The 18,911-nt window shown below is 33.3% G+C and overlaps 2 protein-coding genes across 4 annotated transcripts; one reads left to right on the top strand and one right to left on the bottom strand.

The window, feature by feature from the left end:
• The first annotated feature begins 2,196 nt into the window (after positions 1-2,196).
• LOC105137525 (protein TRANSPARENT TESTA 12-like) lies at positions 2,197-7,193 on the top strand. Of its 3 annotated transcripts, none has more exons than XM_011043297.1 (9): positions 2,197-2,325; positions 2,927-3,182; positions 4,549-5,090; positions 5,390-5,476; positions 5,579-5,635; positions 5,751-5,989; positions 6,478-6,596; positions 6,725-6,811; positions 6,911-7,193. In XM_011043297.1, exons 2-9 carry the CDS (start codon positions 2,934-2,936, stop codon positions 6,989-6,991), a joined length of 1,461 nt encoding a protein of 486 aa, XP_011041599.1. In that variant the 5' UTR covers positions 2,197-2,325; positions 2,927-2,933; the 3' UTR covers positions 6,992-7,193. The 3 variants fall into 3 exon arrangements, with proteins under 3 accessions (XP_011041599.1, XP_011041600.1, XP_011041601.1); XM_011043298.1 differs by lacking the exon at positions 2,197-2,325 and adding an exon at positions 2,402-2,473; XM_011043299.1 differs by lacking the exons at positions 2,197-2,325; positions 2,927-3,182 and adding an exon at positions 3,305-3,391.
• Positions 7,194-7,293: 100 nt separating this feature from the next.
• LOC105137526 (protein FAR1-RELATED SEQUENCE 5-like) lies at positions 7,294-17,509 on the bottom strand. Its single transcript, XM_011043300.1, has 4 exons — positions 17,295-17,509; positions 14,357-16,711; positions 14,123-14,279; positions 7,294-8,401 (listed from the first exon to the last, which is right to left on the bottom strand). The coding sequence occupies exons 2-3, from the start codon at positions 16,643-16,645 to the stop codon at positions 14,160-14,162; spliced, it is 2,409 nt and encodes an 802-aa protein (XP_011041602.1). The 5' UTR covers positions 16,646-16,711; positions 17,295-17,509; the 3' UTR covers positions 7,294-8,401; positions 14,123-14,159.
• Positions 17,510-18,911: the final 1,402 nt, after the last annotated feature.

Below are 18,911 nucleotides of genomic sequence, written 5' to 3' on the forward strand. Positions count from 1 at the left end.
AGAGTAGCTCACAAATCACTAAATTTCTTATATATATATATTTTGAAATAAAATAGCAAGATGGCAAGTCATCTGCTCTGCTTTGTGCATAATTTGATAACCAGAGATCTTTGGAAAAACCTGATGTAGGTTTTTTTGATTAAAAATTTATTTTCAATTTATTTTTAACTCAAAATACTTAGAAAATATATTGAATATCTTGATAAATATATCTATAATCTTAAAAAATCTAAAAAATAACTTAAAAAACCAAAATTAACCTGAATTCAAAACATTCAAACGATCAAATTTATCTTTTTAGTATAAAAAAAACAAAGGAGAAAAATGTAAGTGAAGCTCCTCTTATGAAATAAAACTCATTTGCATCAATTTCAATTTTTTTTGATAGCTGAAATTGTTGTTAATTACTGCTTTTTCTCTCTTCATTAGAATCCAACTATTCTCTCTCTCCTTTTACCAAAAAAAAGAAAAGAAAAATGAGGGAAATAAATTTTGATATTAAAATTTATTATTTGTAAATATAGGGGATCAAAATAATTTTTTTTATGAAATTTGAAGCCACCACCTATTTTATATATCTTTTTCACTATGATTCTCTATCCGATTTTTCTTTACAAAAATGCAATTGAATATTAATTTAAGCTCAAAAGGAATTAATTATATAAAGAAAAAGTTCAAGAATAATTTTTTTTTTCAAAAAGAATCACTATACCAATCTACAATGAATTATAAGAGGATGAACGCTGCCATGTTTTGGCCGCAATTCTTAGTTTTCGTTGATTAATAATTAATTCATAATTGGTAGCTAAAGCTTGATTGCTGTAATTATATTTGTATTCAATCCTTAACAGCTTAGAAATAAGGTACAATTCAACTATAATCCTAGCAGCTGGATACATGAAGAATGCAACCACTGCAGTAGGATACATGAAGAATGCATCCACTGGAGTATCTGTTTTCTCACTCTGGTAAGAATTGTTAGAAAATTTGGAGTATGCTTGTTTGGCTTTGTACATTAAAAAATCAACTGTTAAGGTAAGATGCTTTAATGTTAATTTCAATTGTTTCAGCCATGCTGTCAAGATAAGATGCTTTAATGTTAATTTCAATTGTTTCAGCCATGCACAGCATCGATACTTTCATGAGAATTCATGCTTATCGTTGGCTTTCTTGGCGCCGTATGGTACACTTAACCTTGCATTGCTAGATGTTGAGGATGATTGGAGTATATCATTGGAGAATGCTGTCTTCATGATGCGTTGTTAGTGAATATATATGTCTCAATAGAATATATAATAAAAAAGATCGACAATAAAACATAAAATTCAGGATGTATTATTCACTTTAACTACTCTTTTAAATGTATCATACTCAATTATTTAATTAAATACCTGAAAAGAGAGAAAAGAAAAGAAAAGAAATAATAATAATAATAATAATAATACTGACAATCTAAAGTTCATGATCTTTCGATTTTGAGGAGCCAACTGGGGTTTGAGCCTCTGTTGTATTATGTTCATAAGCTATTTCACTTTCTTTTTCTCCCGCGTTCACACACCGTGCCAAACTACAGAGGAAGAGTAGTTCTTGGAGGCAGCAGTACCATGATCGATGCTGGCGAATTTTTTTTATTTTTATATCATGGATCATACATTGTTGGATGTAATTCATGGATGAGTGATTCCTTTCAATAACTAAACTACGGGAAAAAGTTTGTAAACTCAAGGTTCCATGCGGACTGATACTGCACTTAGATGTAGTTTGAAAAATACAAGAAATAGAAATCAAACAAAAAAGCTATCATCTTTTTCTAATTGATTTTTTATCAGTTGCCTATTTCCAGGTGAGCTATCAGCTCACTTGAAATGCTGACGAAACCTATGCTTTCTTGGTCACGACAGCTAAAAGTTAAAGTTTCATTAAATAGCGTTTCCACGAGACTGATTTTGACCATCATCCAAGCACAAATACCTTCATTTAAAAGAATATTTTTTATCTCAAAGATAGCATGACTGATAGGTGACGAGGGGTGCCTGAGAATGCCGTCAACGGGCTACTTTTACATACAAGTGGTGGTGGTATTGACACCATAGGCCCTATACGGGCCAATAACAATAATAATAATGAAACAAGGGCATCAATGAAAGATGGAAAGAATTACTAGGTCCGCTTTCACAATAATGTGAAGAATTGGCATCCGATTTAGTAATGTCCTTTACTAGACCTTCATCCTCAAATCAACTCTCTCTCTCTTTCCAGACCAGCCTCTCTCTCTCTCTCTCTCTCGGAAGAACAGCCGGTCTAGTTTCAAGGCAGAAAAAAAAAGTACGCTAAAGTTTATTTTCTTCTCCTGTATTTTTTTTTTTGTTCTTAATTACTTCCTTTCTCTTTTAAACTTGAAGCAGTCTAAGAAATTATGTCGATACTATAAACAGAAAAGGTTTGCTCAGGAATGAACAAGAAAGGATAAATGGTATAAAACATTGCATGCAAATATAGTAATATCCTTCCATTTTCAGAGCTATATATATATATAGGTAGCCTTGTTTCCAAGTGAAATTAAATAACAATAATTTTATATTTTATTCTAAAGTATAACTTTGTCAAGGAGAGTTGGAAATATTTTCTCTGTTCTAGAAGATATGAAAATATTCCTTTATAATTAATGTTATCTCTTGTGTAAATATATTTTTTCCCCTTATGTTCCGCTTTAATTATTAAACACACATGGTGTTATTAATTTAATAATATACTTTTACGGAAACTTGTTCCATATTTTGTGAAAATCTTGAGTTGAAGCTGAAAACAAAGACACACACGGAAAGAAAAACTGATAAATTGCAGATCAAATACTAGTTCATGTTCCCTCCTTATTGAATCAATTAACAATAGGCATTTGATGTCAATTATCTCTCTATTTCTATAGTATTATCATGGACAGCTCAATACAAGAGAGTCTTCTTGTGCCGGAAGAACTGAGCAATATTGTTGATCTGAAGACAAGAATTTGGACGGAATCTAAGATGATATGGAAGATTGCATTTCCTGCCATGGTGGCTAGAGTAACTTCATTTGGAATGATTGTGGTGACCCAAGCATTTCTTGGACACATTGGCAAGTTAGAGCTTGCTGCATACGCTCTCCTACAAAGTTTCATAGTGCGATTAATAAATGGCATTTTGGTAGGTTCTTTCTGTCGTCTGCATGCATGCCTCTTTTACTGTTTTGTTTTTTGGCTATACGGAATAATTCGAAAGGGTTAAAAGTAATATACAAGCATCTTCTTTCTAATCTCCATTGTTGTTTCACTTTTCTTATTTATTATCTATGTCCATCCATTTCGCATCTATCCACAGGTCTCTGTCCTCCAAGAGACTGAGAAGGAATATATACAAATCTTTTTTCTTTCTTTTTATTTCATTTTTCATCCTTTTCTTACTTTACTATATATGTTCATCCATTTTGCATCCATCCTATAGTCCCTGTTATTAGGATGCTGACATGTAAATTCAATAAGAAAAAAAAAGAATATAATAAAATAAAAAATAAAATATATAAAAATTTATGTGATTCATTTAATTTAATTATATCTACAGACAAATATAAAAATATTTTACTAAGTAATATAAAAATTATAATATTTTTTTATTAATAGAAAAACAACTGAAATCTCTTTATTATTAGAAGAAAATACCTCTTTTATTCTTTCACAAATATTTTATAATTTTATGAGATTAATTTTCTTTTCTTTTTCTCTCTTATAATGTATATTAAAGCTTAAATGTACTATCTATTTATAGATAAACATCCGTAAAAAATAAATAGTACTAATTGGTGCTATAAGTTACATCAATTACAGCAATTATAGCTATAAGTGAAATCGAATTAGTGTTTGATTAGTTGGCTTCGTACTTATACTTTTAAATTTTTTCAAATGCATTTTTGTTGAAAAGAATTCAATAATTATAATATCGAGTTTTAGCTTTATTATAATATAATCTTTTATTAAATAGATTTTTCAAAACTATCAGTCTTATATTTTTTTTTAACTACATCTATTTAAAACAGTAAAATAATACGTTTTAAATTTAATATTTGTTAAGAAAAAATCAATGGATATCCCAACTTATTTTTAGCATTCAAAGAAGTTATCATAAATCTATCCCAGGTGGAATAATTGTCCCCGTTGAGAGGTTTGGAGACCAGCATCAATTATGCCACTGGGTGAACAGAGTGGTGTGCAGGCTACATGTGAGGCAGCCGGGCCCCTAAAATTTTTAGAACTTGCAAAAGTCCCTAAATTTATTCTGATTTCCATGTGTTCCCTAAAATTTATTACTAAGCCCTCCAAAAACCTTAAATTCAATTTCAATGATATTCTCGAAGCCTAATTGATAATTGTAACTCCCAAAAAATCCTCAAGCCTAACGATAATTCTGATCCCACCAGCATTTTAGTACAATATGAGTAATTTATCTATATGTATATTATAAAATCAGGAATACATGCGAGCTTTTTTCCTGATAACTTCATTTTTTCTTTTCAAAGATAGGCATGTCTAGTGCAACCGAAACTTTGTGTGGACAAGCATTTGGAGCAAGACACCACCACATGATGGGAGTTCATTTGCAACGATCATGGATTGTTGATGGTGCAGCTGCAACAATCTTGCTCCCTCTCGTCACTTTCGCAGCTCCTATTTTCAGACTACTTGGCCAAGAGGAGGATATAGCAATAGCAGCTGGAAACATGTCTCCATGGTTCATTCCCTACGTCTATTATCTTGTGTTTAGCTTGACCATTCAAATGTACTTACAAGCTCAACTAAAAAACGAAGTTGTCGGATGGTTTTCTGCTATTTCCTTTGTTCTTCATATCCTTCTGTCCTGGATATTTGTGAATAAACTTGAGTTAGGAACTGCTGGGGCCATGGGTGCATTGACCATATCTACTTGGTCTTTGGTTATTGGATTGTTAGTGTACATCTTTGGAGGTTGGTGTCCAAATACATGGAAGGGATTTACAAAAGCTGCCTTTGCTGATATCCTGCCTGTAGTAAAGCTCTCCATATCATCCGGTTTCATGATTTGGTGATTTCTAAATTTCACTAACATATTCAATTTCATTTCTATTTATGATAAATTACTATAACCTCTTAAGGTATTGTGAAATTATTAGATCATCCAACTTATTTTTTTAATTTCACACGAACTCCCTTCTCATTTTTTTTATAAATATTATAAGAATTCTCTTTACAATGTTATTATTAAAAATCATAAGTTTATACTAGGGAATTTGTGAGGTTATTGTAATTTATCTTTGCATTCATAATTGGCAGCTAAAGCTTGGTTTGCTCTAATATATAATGTTTATATTCAATCCTTGACAGCTTAGAAATATGGTACAATTCAATTATAATCTTAGCTGCTGGATACATGAAGAATGCCACCACTGCAATATCTGCTTTCTCAATTTGGTAAGTTTTGTTACAAAAATTGGAGTATGCTGCTTTGGCCTTGTACATTCAAAAATCAACTGTTGAAAGAAGATGCTTTAATGTTAATTTCAATTGTTTCAGCCACAACATCCTTGCATGGGAATTCATGCTTAGCGTTGGCTTTCTTGGCGCTGCATGGTACACTTAAGCTAACATACGATTTCCACACTTCTCTTCTTCTCTCTATCTCTTAATTTATGGAGCCGCCTATAAATCCATCACTTGATCACCTTTGAGTAATAATTTTGTGCAGCGTGAGGGTAGCAAATGAGTTGGGAAGGGGAAACGCTAAAGCTGCAAAATTTTCTATCAAGATTATCCTCAGTACATCAATAGTTATTGGAGTTGTGTTTTGGGTTCTGTGTTTAAGCTTTGGTGAAGAAATTTCACACTTTCTTACAAGTGATGAAGAAGTTGCAGAAACTGTGTCCAGCCTTGCTGTGTTGCTTGCTTTCTCCATCTTACTTAATAGTGTTCAACCCGTACTCACAGGCAAGTTTTTCTTTCTTACTCTCTATGGTAAACTAAAATGGTGTGTCAAATCAAAGCTGAATTAGAAAAAGAAAGGGAGCATGAGAGGGGATCAACATATGAAGTTTGATTGATGTTAAGTGCAGTACACTCATCCAGAGGGCCAATACATCTTTGGGACGTCCTTTCGTGGATGCGAACCACATATGGTCCAGACGAGTATAGGCGCTTAAGTGGTCGTGATGGCACTTAGTATAAAAAGGTTGTGAAACAATTCTCATGAGATTCACGATAGAAAAGTATATAATGAGAAAACTCCATGATCCGTCGTTACTTTTTAGCTTAACTCATAATAATTTATAAAGATAAAGATTCTGAACCTTATCAAGGAATTATTTTGACCTGACAAGTTAGTAAATCGGTGAAATGGGACTTCGAAAACGATTTTATAGGCTCTAAAAATAGCGGTTTCTTGATCTTATTGTTTTGTTTTTCCCCCACCGGTCTAGGTGTGGCTGTTGGAGCTGGTGTGCAAAGTGTGGTTGCATTTGTGAACTTGGGTAGCTATTATATAATTGGGCTACCTGCCGGGATTCTACTCGGATATGTGGTACATCTTGAAGTTCAAGTAAGTATGACTTATACCCAATATCAAGCGCATTAGACGTCCCTGTTTATTTTTTCATACCCTCTCCCTGCCTTCGATTGGAAACCACTGTTTTATGAACACAGATTCATAATGTTTGCTACGTACAGGGTTTATGGATAGGATTATTGAGTGGAGTTGTAGTGCAAACACTTATACTCTCCTACATTATCTGGAGGACTGATTGGGATGAGCAGGTTTGTTAATGAAAGTGAACCTTCTCTGCATTATTTATAGAATTTAAACTACTATATGTATATATATGTGTGTGTATATATAATTACCCTTTCTTGTAGGTGAACAAGGCATCTGAACGTCTTAGACGCTGGTTTTTAAAATCGGAGAAAGATGCCATTGAGAGCTCCACTCCTGCTTGAGACGCTTTTGTGCAGATCTATTTTATACGTTGGGACAACATAAGAATGATTTAACCTTATTACTATATTAATTTGAAGATTCTTGAGTTCAATAAATCAAAGACACGGTACATTTAATTTTCTTAGTGTGAATCTATTTTGATGTTCTCAAGATCTGAATCTACACCTATGAAGTTATGACGTAGTTTCCTATTTCAAATCACTATACTGATCTTCATGTATTTATGTTGTTACCAAGTCATGACGCAGAAAAATGTCCATTCACAACACAGTCTCGAGCCTCCTTCAAAACCCTTAAAGAATACAATAATCCTGCATTCAATTCTTCGACCTATCGTTTCAAAGGCAAATGAAAATCATTCTACCAAGTCTTTTTTTTTTATAATAATCCAAAGATTTATAAAAAAAACTCATGCTACCCAATTAGAGGATAGCCACCATGAAAAGATAAAGTTTTTACATAAAGAAGTACCAAAACAGAAGAGAAAGAGAAACAAAAAAGGCCCTACAACATAGTACCATACAAACATTTAGCGTCGTCTATTGATATTCGTCCGGTTTCGAATATAGTCAATACTAATATAAAGATCATTACATATGTAAGAAAAATGAGATTCACAATTTCAACTTAGTAGATAATCGATGGAGTGTCAGGGAAAAGCAGGGAAAAGCACAAGTCCAAATCTAGTCTAACATCATAGAAAACCAAATTATTTCTGATTAACCATATGCTCCAAGGAATACCAGAAGAGAGTAGTTCCAATGCCTTCCTTTGAAACTTGCCTATAATCATCAGTGGTCATTGATGCAGCAGCTTATCAAGTATGTGTGGAACATTCTAACAGATCCCTCACCACGAAAAAAAATTGGTTCATAAATTCCATATAAATTGACAGTGAATCAATATATGACTTCAGGTTTCTATAACGTTAAATAGAATGGGAAAAATGACTGATCCAAGAATGAAAGATGTCAACAATATAAGAAAGATCTTGTACACAGTTTATGTTGAATGACCAACCAAATAAAAGTTCGAATCTTTGAAGGAGCCACAAACTTCCAAGCTTGTATCTGAAAAGAGCATGATCCACTACACTCTATGCTATGAATAAAAGCGGTACAAGATTTCATTGTAGATTTTTCATCTTTGCAAAGAGTCCATACCTTCAAATCTGGTTTAGTATGATAAAGCTGTACCTCTTGAAGAACCTGATGCGAAGACATTTCCTGCTCAATTTAAAAAATTCTTAAGAGTTAGCCTCCATTTGATATTCCACTCTCAATTACCATTCACCCGTGATCTTATTTTTGAAATTGTTGTTGTTGGTGAACTCGAGATCTTATATAATATCGGAAACATAATTTTCTGAGAAGTCCCTCCTAACCATCTATTACTCTAAAAAGAAATAGGTAGCCCATTTCACACCACATCTAGCGCCACCTCGCAATGCTTCAAAAGTAAGGTCAACAGGCTGAATGAGAGAAACGATTCATTGCCGCTTGCTAAAAATAGAAAGACTATTTTCAAAGATAGGTCTATATTTTTTGCATACAACCTCCTTCCATTTAGCTTGAGGCGTTAAGCTTAGCCTCCACAACCACTTGAATGACATAGCTTTGTTCCTACCTTGCATATAACACGTTGTTTGGTAACAGTACCAGTCCATAGAAATCGATTTTGAATAGAAGTTAAAATTTTATAAACTCCTTTTGTCATTAAGAAAAATGTCAAAAAATAAAAGAGGCAGGGAGTTAAAGACACTCTTAATTAGACAGATTCTCCCAGCAAAGCTAAACAGTTTTCCTTTCCATGATGAAAGTCTACTACAAAATTTTGTTATAACCGGCTTCCAGGTAGATATTCTATTAGGATTAGCTCCCAACAGCATGCCAAGATATATATACAATAGGTATCATACTTCCCCCCCTAGAGCTCTGCAAATCATGAACCACTTTATTGGCTATCATAAAAGCATCAATAATCTGACTCCCAGCAATAAAGGCGGTCTGACTATCGCTAATTAGATCCTGGATGACATGCTTGAGTCTGTTGGAAAGAAGTTTGGCAACAACTTTACAGAGACGATTTATCGAAATAATTGGCCTATAATCTGAAAATGAGATGGAAACTTAGTCTATGGCAGCAAAGTGACATAAGCAAGATTAAGTCCTTTCGAGAATGTTGTTGTTGTGAAGAAATCATTAACCAAATTCAATAAGTCATGACAGATCAATCCCCAAGCTTTTCTGTAGAATTTAAAGTTGAAATCATCTGGTCCAAGACTGTTTGAACCATCACGGTCCCGGAAGGATGCTTTGAGTTCTTCCATTGTCACCGCACGCTCTAGCCATACAGAATTTTCTTCCATCAAATGCTTAAAAACCAGAGGTCCCATAGTTGCACGATTTAATGAAGACTGAGCGAAAAGGCCAGAATAATAGCCAATGGCAGCTTTCTTAATAGACGGTGCTGTGGTATAGTTGCTGCCATTGTAAGTTATCGCAGAGAGATAAGTACGTATATGTCTGAAACTAGCAACCATATGGAAGAACTTTGTATTACGGTCACCGAATTTGCACCAGTTTTGTCTTGACCTTTAACGCCAAATACTCTCAGTATGCTTACTAACAACCCATATTTCTCTAATTATCTCACCTAACACGGATGACTCCTCTGCTATCAAAGATACTTTCGGCCTGCTTGTTTTCTGATTCTGGAATTCTGATGGTTACAATAAGCAGCCAACTTCTTGGTTACCAAAATGCTCACGGTTCCATAGGCGAAGATGCATAGCAAGGTAGCTTAGTTTCTTAAGAAACATGAAAGGGCCTAGAAACTCAACACACCTAGCTTCTCACAACGTTGTCAGAGTAGCCATGAAATAGGGATGAGATAACCAACAATCTAAAAAACAAAAAAGGCTTCCAGTTTGTATCCTTCTCTGAGATCTTAGAAGCAATTGGCAATGATCTGAAGTCCTCTAGGCAGACACCGTAGCAGCAGACCAGCAAACACCAGATGACAGATAAGAGAGGAGAAAGCACGATCAATGCGACTCATTAATCCCCTATGAAACCATGTATAATGTTAACCAACTAGAGGGAACTCAATTAAGTCACAATTTTGTAAGAACAATTTGAATGAATTGGAACCTGCAAGATTTAAAAATTTACTGTTGCGGTCACTTGTGAATAAAGTCTCGTTAAAATCCCCAGTCAAGAACCATGGGACATCAAAAGCTGACTTCAAAAGAATTAAATCCCTCCATAGACGCCTACGTAGTTGAACTAAGCAGGGAGCATAAACACCAACCACAACACAGTTAAAATTAGTAGCCATATGTTGTCCATACAAAGCAATCCAGCCAGAGCCATATTCTACAAATTGAACATTGAACTTAGAATTGTCCCAAATTGCAAGCAAACCACCCGAAAGACCTTCTGAATCAATTACCCACCATTTAACTTCCTTCCCATTCCACATCGTATAAATCAGACTGCATGTACAGTTAGACATTTTGGTTTCCAACAGAAAACAAACTTTCACGTCACGGTTCTACAGACCTTAGAAATAGCCTTAGGTTTCACAGTTATTCCTAAGGCACATAATTTCCAAGAGAAGACCTTTATTGGAAGAGACAAAATAAATCTGATGAGTTAGCTTCTGAAGAAAGCTTACTGTATAGCATTCCAATCTGCAACCTCCCTTGCCATTTGAGTTTTGATGTCCTCTGTGAATTGTTCCAACGTGGTTCCCCTACCAATGTCCAGAATACTGCCAAATACGACCATATTACAGACCTCATCATCCATTGTTGTTGCATCTGCATTTGTCATTGCCTGTCCCTGTTGGCATCTGAAATTTCCCATACGAATTGCCGCATCCATATAGGACGTCTTTGTTGTCTCTGCCGTGTGTTGTAGGCTTCTTATATGGGAGAGAAGTCTTTGCCTTCGCTGTGTACTTCTTGAAATGAAAAGAATTTCAATCAATAATTATAGAGTTGTTATAGAAATTCCTAAATTATAGAGAGAAAAAATAAAATTATCAATCTTAATATTTGATTTTAAAAAAATTAAAAACACAAAATATTTTTTTAAATTAAATAAAAATAAAAATAACTAAATAAATAAATAAATTCCTCTAAAAATTCTCTTACATCGTAATCGAGTTCAAATTATTATTGTCTTGATATCATGTATATTCTGCCATGACTCTCTAATCCTTTTTCTTTCTTAGCTTCATATATAAAATAATTTTAAATATAAATTTTAATCTATTCATATTAAAATTTACACAAAAAAAATATTTGACAAATTATTTTGCTTTTATTGACTTAAGTGTAATGAATTTCAAATCTTAAATTTGCTTTATTAACATGTGTTATATCCACATAACCCTTAAATAGATTTACTTTTGTAATAATACTAAATTTGTAATAAAAAGGTTCTATTATGCATGTTAAATCAATATTTTTTTTATTAACCATTTTTTATATTTTTTTTGCACTCAATCTTTAGCTTATTAATGAGGATATTATTGATAATATTGTCATTGTCACTACAATAATTTTTTATGCTATCATTATAATCATAATAATTATTAAAATAAACATTATAAATTGATAGAAAATATCAACTTATATCTATCTTATCATAAATGAAATTATCAAAATCTTCATGATACTTCTCTCAATTAAAAAACCATGTCCTCTACTTTTTTTTTCTTTGAAATGGGTTCTTAAAACTAGTCATGAATTCCTAATCACTTTTCTCTCGATACCTTAGGCTCTTTATCAATTCTATTATATGTCTCTCTATATTTTTTTATTATTACTTTCTAAACATCCATTTCCTAAAAGAAAAACTCTTCATTAGCTCCTATAAGCATATTTTGTTCTATAATTTTTTATATCCATGATTATTCAATAATACATAATAACCAATTAATAGAAATTATTACGTTCTGATACCGATTGATACAACTATAATACTAATAAATACTAATAAAAATAAATATTTATAAAAATAGACAACGACAATAATAATACAAGAAAGACAACAAGTACAAGCAATACAAAATTCGGTTGAAAAAAATCATCATACCAAAAAAAACATAATTTAAAATTTTATTATTGGATTTTTTCTTTTAAATAATCTTTTAAAATGCAAGCTAAACAATATTATCCATGTCAGTCCTAGGTGTATCTTAAAAGGAAAGAATCTCACTCAATAATTATAGAGTTATATATAAGGATTCCTAAATTAAATAGAAGAAAAAAACAAAATTATCAGTTTTAATATTTTATCTCTTAAACTAAATACAAAAAATATAAAAATACCATAAAATCAAATATTTTTAAAATTAAATCTAAAAAAAACTAATTAAAAAAAACAAAAATATCGGTTAAAAATCCCCATACATCAATATTGATGTTCGAGTTCTGTATTAAATCTATGGACTTATCCTTCTACCATCTCTCTTTGTATCCATTATTAGGTTTGAAAACCATTCTGAAACATTCCTTTATCCATTATTAGGTTAGAAAACCATTCAGAAACATTACTGCTGGCAGTCTAAAAATCAGTAGCAATTTAGTGTGGTCTGGTCAATTTAACCATAATTTATTTCTAGATAGGTCAAAAAATTATAGAAATGTAAAAATAGAGCGAATAAATTCAATTATTGGTTCTGGCAGCAGCTTTTCTTTTTAATCAAAATGCTTATCTCAATTGCTACCCTTATTTTCTGACAATGGGGAGGAGAAAAGTAGTCATTTGCAGTTTAAAAATTCAGCTACCCAGTAACCTTAATCATGAGCTCCCCCGTCAAGTCTGTCTAATAGATTTAACCGAGTTAATTCTCATCTGGTTAAATATAAAATCCAACTCAAGTCAAAGTGTTAGTTTATCGAGTACTTAAGGGTTTAATAACACCTGCAAGCAGCCTAAAACTCTAGTTTATTTTCTTGCTCATGTAGAGACATTAGTCAAACATGTAACGATGTATTCTTTTAACTCTTTCACAGGGTCTATGGATGGGATTGTTGAGTGGAGTTAAGTGCAAACACTTATTTTGTCCTTCATTACATGGAGGACTGATTGGGATGAACAGGTTTGTAGAAAAGAAAGTAAATATTCTATACAGGTAGAACTCAAAATAATATATATGTAGTCAATAACAAGTATCTTTTCTCGTAGGTGGACAAGGCATCTGAACGTCTCAGGTGCTGGTTTTTCAATCCCCGAAAGGATTCCCATGAGCTCTGCAGCACTGCTGCTTAAGACAAATGAACTACATTTGCTCATTTCGATGTCTTGAAATCAACTGATTTCTGGACAACTGTCCTGCCATAGTTTTTCCAACCAATTATGATCATCTCTTTTGTATTACTGATGATCTATATATTGGTGTAGCTGTGGTTTTTACAAGTAATTTTAGATTTGAAATAGAACTCCTACTTTTGGCTATTATATATAGTTTTGGCTGTAATTATAACAAGCCTTTGATAATACATTTGCCGTTAACTAGGAAAACAACACAAAAGCACAGTAAGAATTTCAGGAGGAGAATACTTGCACTTATAAATGAAATTATTCTGTGATAATCTTGCTTTCTGTTTTATGTAGATATTGCCTCATTTGCAATCAAACTTACTATATGAGGAAACAATAGAAGCATTTGTGGCTGTATAAAGGCACAGGATACAAACATGGGAGAAGAATGTGACCCCATATTCTTCATCTTAACTTTGAGTCCAAGATAATAAGTGTCAGAAGTTTTGAATCAAAGATCGAATAGTAAGATTGAAGATGAATGAGGATGTTGGCGATCAAGATCCATCGCCATAAGAAGTGTCAGAAGTTTTGAATCAAAGATCGCATAGTAAGATTGAAGATGAATGAGGATGTTGACAATCAAGATCCATCGCCTACAAAGAAAATTAGAAAGGAGATGATCAATATGCTAAGATCGGTTGCCATCCAGATTTATTGCCATTTTCGAGTTAAATATTTACCTGCCTCAATTGAGCATTGTTAGTAAGGGATTAAAGATTCCTGCACCAGAGTGCCTGATAAATAAAATGGTACCAATTCAATGTATATGGAGAATTTAAAAGTTTATGAATATTACCTGGAGTGATGGAGTTTGACTAGGTGAGTCTTGCTAGTCAGCATAAAAATTTGATTGTCGGTACATGTTAGGATTATCTTGATGGTCCATACCTACTGGATTCTGCAGCGGGTACTTGCACTGAACCACCTGATTGGCCTCAAAATTATACACGCCCTGCACGATACACATGAAAGGATCGTTCAATTTTAGCTCAGTCATGGGCGGATCCAAGTAATTATGGTTAGAATAACCTGCAAAAGAGGACTGTGAGGTGGGCCTTCAGTAGTAACACATGCTTGTGGAGGACTTGAAATGCCGTTGATGGTATTAGGGGAGGGTGGTTGTGCAAACTGAAATCTTTTTTTCTGACAGCCTTTTCCAACCACATTTTTCAGTTGATGTCTATCAGGAACATCACTCTGCCTTTCTTTTGATCCCTCAACTCTGTTGTCCTCTCCTGGATCCTCGATTGCCTTCTCATTCAAGAACAACTCTGCATTTTCACTTTCGTGACCATTCACTATGGTGCTACTTGAATTGATACCATGACCCTCATCAGGTTTCAACATCAAGATCTTCTCCACACCTTCAATTAACTCATCTAGTTTTCTTAAGGCAAACTGAAATGCATCTTCTGATTCAGCTGCCCTGGCTGACATTTTCAATATGTTGCGGCACAAATCTTTGTAACGGTTAGCTACAACCAACTTTGGGTTTTCTTGAGCAGTGAAATCATTGCTATTTCTTGCTCTTCCTAGCCTTGCATAATTTGTCCATCTCTTCAAGATATATCGAGATGGAACCATCTTTATGTTCCGATCATCAAGAACTTTCAAAGTATGGCCACATAAAAATCCTACATTCTCAAATTTCATGCAATTGCAAACTACTGTGTCATCTGTTGAATTGATTGTGACTGTATATTCTTGAGTCCGTCCAAATGTTTTGACTTTGTATTCAAGCAAAAATCCATTCTCATTGCACTGGCTGACTACGACATTTAAACACTTCTCATATTCCTTCTGAAATATTTCAAATGCCTTTGGCGTATAAATAGCACTTGCATGCTTTAGCAAAACTACATTACCTAGTAACCTTGGCATGCATCTAGTCATTTCATCATTAGCATGTTTTTCTTTGACACGTTGCTCATTTACCACCCTTTCAAAAATCTTGAAAATCTGAAGCGCATCATCTTGGTCAGAGTTTAGATAACTTCTCAAGTTATTAGATAAATCTTCAACCACATGTGAGCCTTTCATGTTAAGAAAAAATGTGTTACTGCCATATACCATGGACCACTTCTCTCTTTCTCTAAACATCCATCTTAGCCACTCATTTTGTTGAAGGCCGTATTTGTCCAGCAGACTCTCCCAAGCATGAACAAAAGCCTCCTCGTAATTGGAGTCATAAATACAACTTCGAAAGTCACTAGAAAAGGATTCAATATCCTCCACTGAATGGCTAAGATGCTTAAGAACATTCTGATACATCTGCCAGACACAGATACGATGGCTCGTTTCTGGTAAAATTGAATTGACTGCTTCCACTATTGCTGCATCTTGATCTGTAAGAATGACTTTTGGCTTCTTTCCAGACATTGCCTCTAGAAATGTATTAAACAGCCACTTGAGCGATTCAACAGTGTCATCGAATAAAAGTGCAGCAGCAAAAATTATTGCTTGATTGTGATGGTTCACTCCAATGAACTGTACAAACGGCTGAAGATCTTTATTTGTTCGGTAAATAGTGTCCAAACAAACCACATCACCAAAATGGTCATAATCCACTACCATTTTATCGTCAGCCCAGAATATGTTACTTACTTTGTCATCAATATCAACCTGAATGCCATGAATAAATGATGGGTTTTCAATGTGCTGCCTATGAAAATAACGCAACAAACGTCCTGCTTCCCCTTCCTTCATATCTCTAATCCTTTCAGACCGTAGGGAATTTTCAAAATCCATGGCCAGATAATCAAGAGATTGACAAACTTCAATTCGTCTGTTCATCAGTCCATAGGTTGAGCTTGATTCTGTCCCTGTATACAAGTCAGCTTTGGCAGCTTGATCAACAAATAACTCCCTCTGTAATAGCTGTGTGTCAGCATTATTTGGGTCTATATTATCATGATTATGCTCTGCTTCAAAATGTGTCACTCTGTATCTACCATCAGGCTGGCGAGTGACAATCATGTGAGCCAAGCAACCAGTTCTTGTTTCTTTATGACGCTTCTTCACATTAAGGTCTCTCTTGTCTTTCCGCCGATAACCTTCCTTAGAGCAAGTAAACTTTCTAGACACCACTAGACCATGCACTTTACTCCTATTTAACCAATCTTTTCGAACACTGAAGCCTACCACTTCAGCATACTTGCTGTAAATTCTGTAAGCATGTTCTTCAGATTCAAACTCTGTACCAATTTTTAGTAACCCACCCCTATAAGCATCATCTTTTGATGAAGCACTGAGTTGAGATGCATTTACCAGTGCAGAATTTGAACTACAACAGTCCTGATCTATGTTCAAGTCCATCTTATCTGACGTTGGAAGTCCAATTCCATGCTGGCATCATAAGGAGTACCTAATTAATCACCATCTCTACTCATTGATATTCTAGAAACAGGAAGAAATAAGGACAACATAGACACATTATAGAAAACAAAGACAAAACAACAATCATTACTTCACTTTGACAGGCATCACAACTGACAAATCCATCAAAATTCTTAAACTACAATCATCATCTGCCTATGAAAATGCGCGACAAATACAAGCAAATTTGCATTCATTTCAACGTAATAATCGCATTTAAATTTTTTAAAGTCATTAAAAGTCCCTTACCTAAGAAATTAAATACTAGACACTGTATTCATTGAATTATTTGTTGAAAAATATACTCCATAAAATGCCACTGTCGGTGAACTTACCAGTGCTAATATAAAAAAAATAACACGCAAAAATAAAGTTTCTCTTGAATTGAAACTAACAACTACACAACACAATATACACACAAAAGGTTCCCCAAAGCTCAAAACCGGCATTGTTTTTACACTAAAAACAAACCCATTTCTCTAAACTAAATTATGAAACTAGAAACCCACAAAAGTCAAGAGTCTTGATTGATACTAAGCTACATTTCTATAAATTACAGGGCATGGAAAGATAGAGATACAGTGTGTACCTTTAGTAGGGTTTTCGAGGTCTCAAAGCTTCATATCCAACAGGTTCTTGTTATATAGAGGAAGAGGAGGAGAGGGATTTGAGATTGTACGGCAAAGTTCATGTTTATGAGTCACTTCAGTACTTGTCTGGAACAGCATGCCATCCCATCCCAATTCCCATCAGTGGAATCCCCTCCAGGTGCCCGAGTGCTCGGGCCTAAATATAATTTGTAAGAGTTTTGGGACGTTGATGCAATTTATCCAAAAACTCTTTTCGTTTTTTTTTTCCCCTTTTTTTATTAGCGAGATATATTGAGTTTTAGAAAGTGAAAATTAAAATTGAATTTATTGCGAATTTTGTAAATTGATTAAAGTTATTTGTGAACTATTGAATTGAATAAAATCATAAGTATACGTGATTAAAAATAATTTTTGACGTAGGTTTAATTAATATTTTACTTTTGAGTGAAAATTAGAATTTTTAACTTCATACTTATTAATCGTAAGTAACATTATCCTTATTTTGAAAAAAGAAAAAAGAATTATTTATAAAGATTAACTTTTTCATTATTAATTAAAGTAAAACTTATATATATAAAAATCATGCTAAATGCAATTAAAGTTCCTTTGATTAAAATTCAAATAAATCATTCATATGTAAAATAATTAATTTATCAAAAAATAAATAAAGAAATTGCGGTCTCTAAATGAGAAGAACTTAGCATTCTCTAAAGGAAATATTTTTATTTAAGAGAAATTGTTTTTTAAAACACCCCACTTAACCTGTACAAACAAAGTTTTGGTGAGGATTTCAACAAATTCAAGCATTTAGGAAGTTGTTGCACAATTTTGTAGCTATTATATCTTATTTAATATAATAATTCATCTGATTCAAGACTTTGATTAATTTTTGTCTGTTTATTTAATATAATAATTCATCTGATTCAAGCTATTATAAAATTCTTAGACAATATTTAGTTATTATTTAAGAACAAAAAAATAAAAATAGTAGAGGTAGAGAGAACAATTCTCCGTGTACATGATACAAAAATTAATTTTAAAACTATTTTAAAGAAAAAATTATTTATTTCATGTCTATATTTTTTTCATTTCTTTTACATGTATTCCTCAATGATAATAAAATTTATTTATTTATCTGTCTATCATAATCTTCCTGGATTTGTTAGTAAATATATGTATACATATAGCGAGAGAGAGAGAGAGAGAGAGAGAGAGAGAGAGAGAGAGAGAGAGAGAGAGAGAGAGAGAGAGAGCTATTATGATCCAAGTAATAGAGAATTCATGCTTAGGTATGAACGTTGGCTCTTTGCATGTACGATGGATCATATCATATATTTTTGTTGCTAGGAATTGTTGGTCTGTGGAATAAAATTGGCACTTGCTATTAATTAAGATGTTAATACTGTTTCTTATCTATAATAATTTAATTCTTGAAGTTTGATTCATTAAGTTCATACCTACTAGTTACCGCAAGTGAGAGGTGGAAGATTGCATTGAGAAGGAAGGCGAGACGAGATCTGGAGAGTGCTGCAGAGGCAGTCATGTTGCACTGCCTCTAGTGCATTACAACACCCTGCACTCGGGTTGGTGTTAGCAGCACGAGGTACCGCAAATGG

This window comes from Populus euphratica, unplaced genomic scaffold, assembly GCF_000495115.2.
Source record: "Populus euphratica unplaced genomic scaffold, PopEup_1.0 scaffold149.1, whole genome shotgun sequence".
Classification (NCBI taxonomy): domain Eukaryota; kingdom Viridiplantae; phylum Streptophyta; class Magnoliopsida; order Malpighiales; family Salicaceae; genus Populus; species Populus euphratica.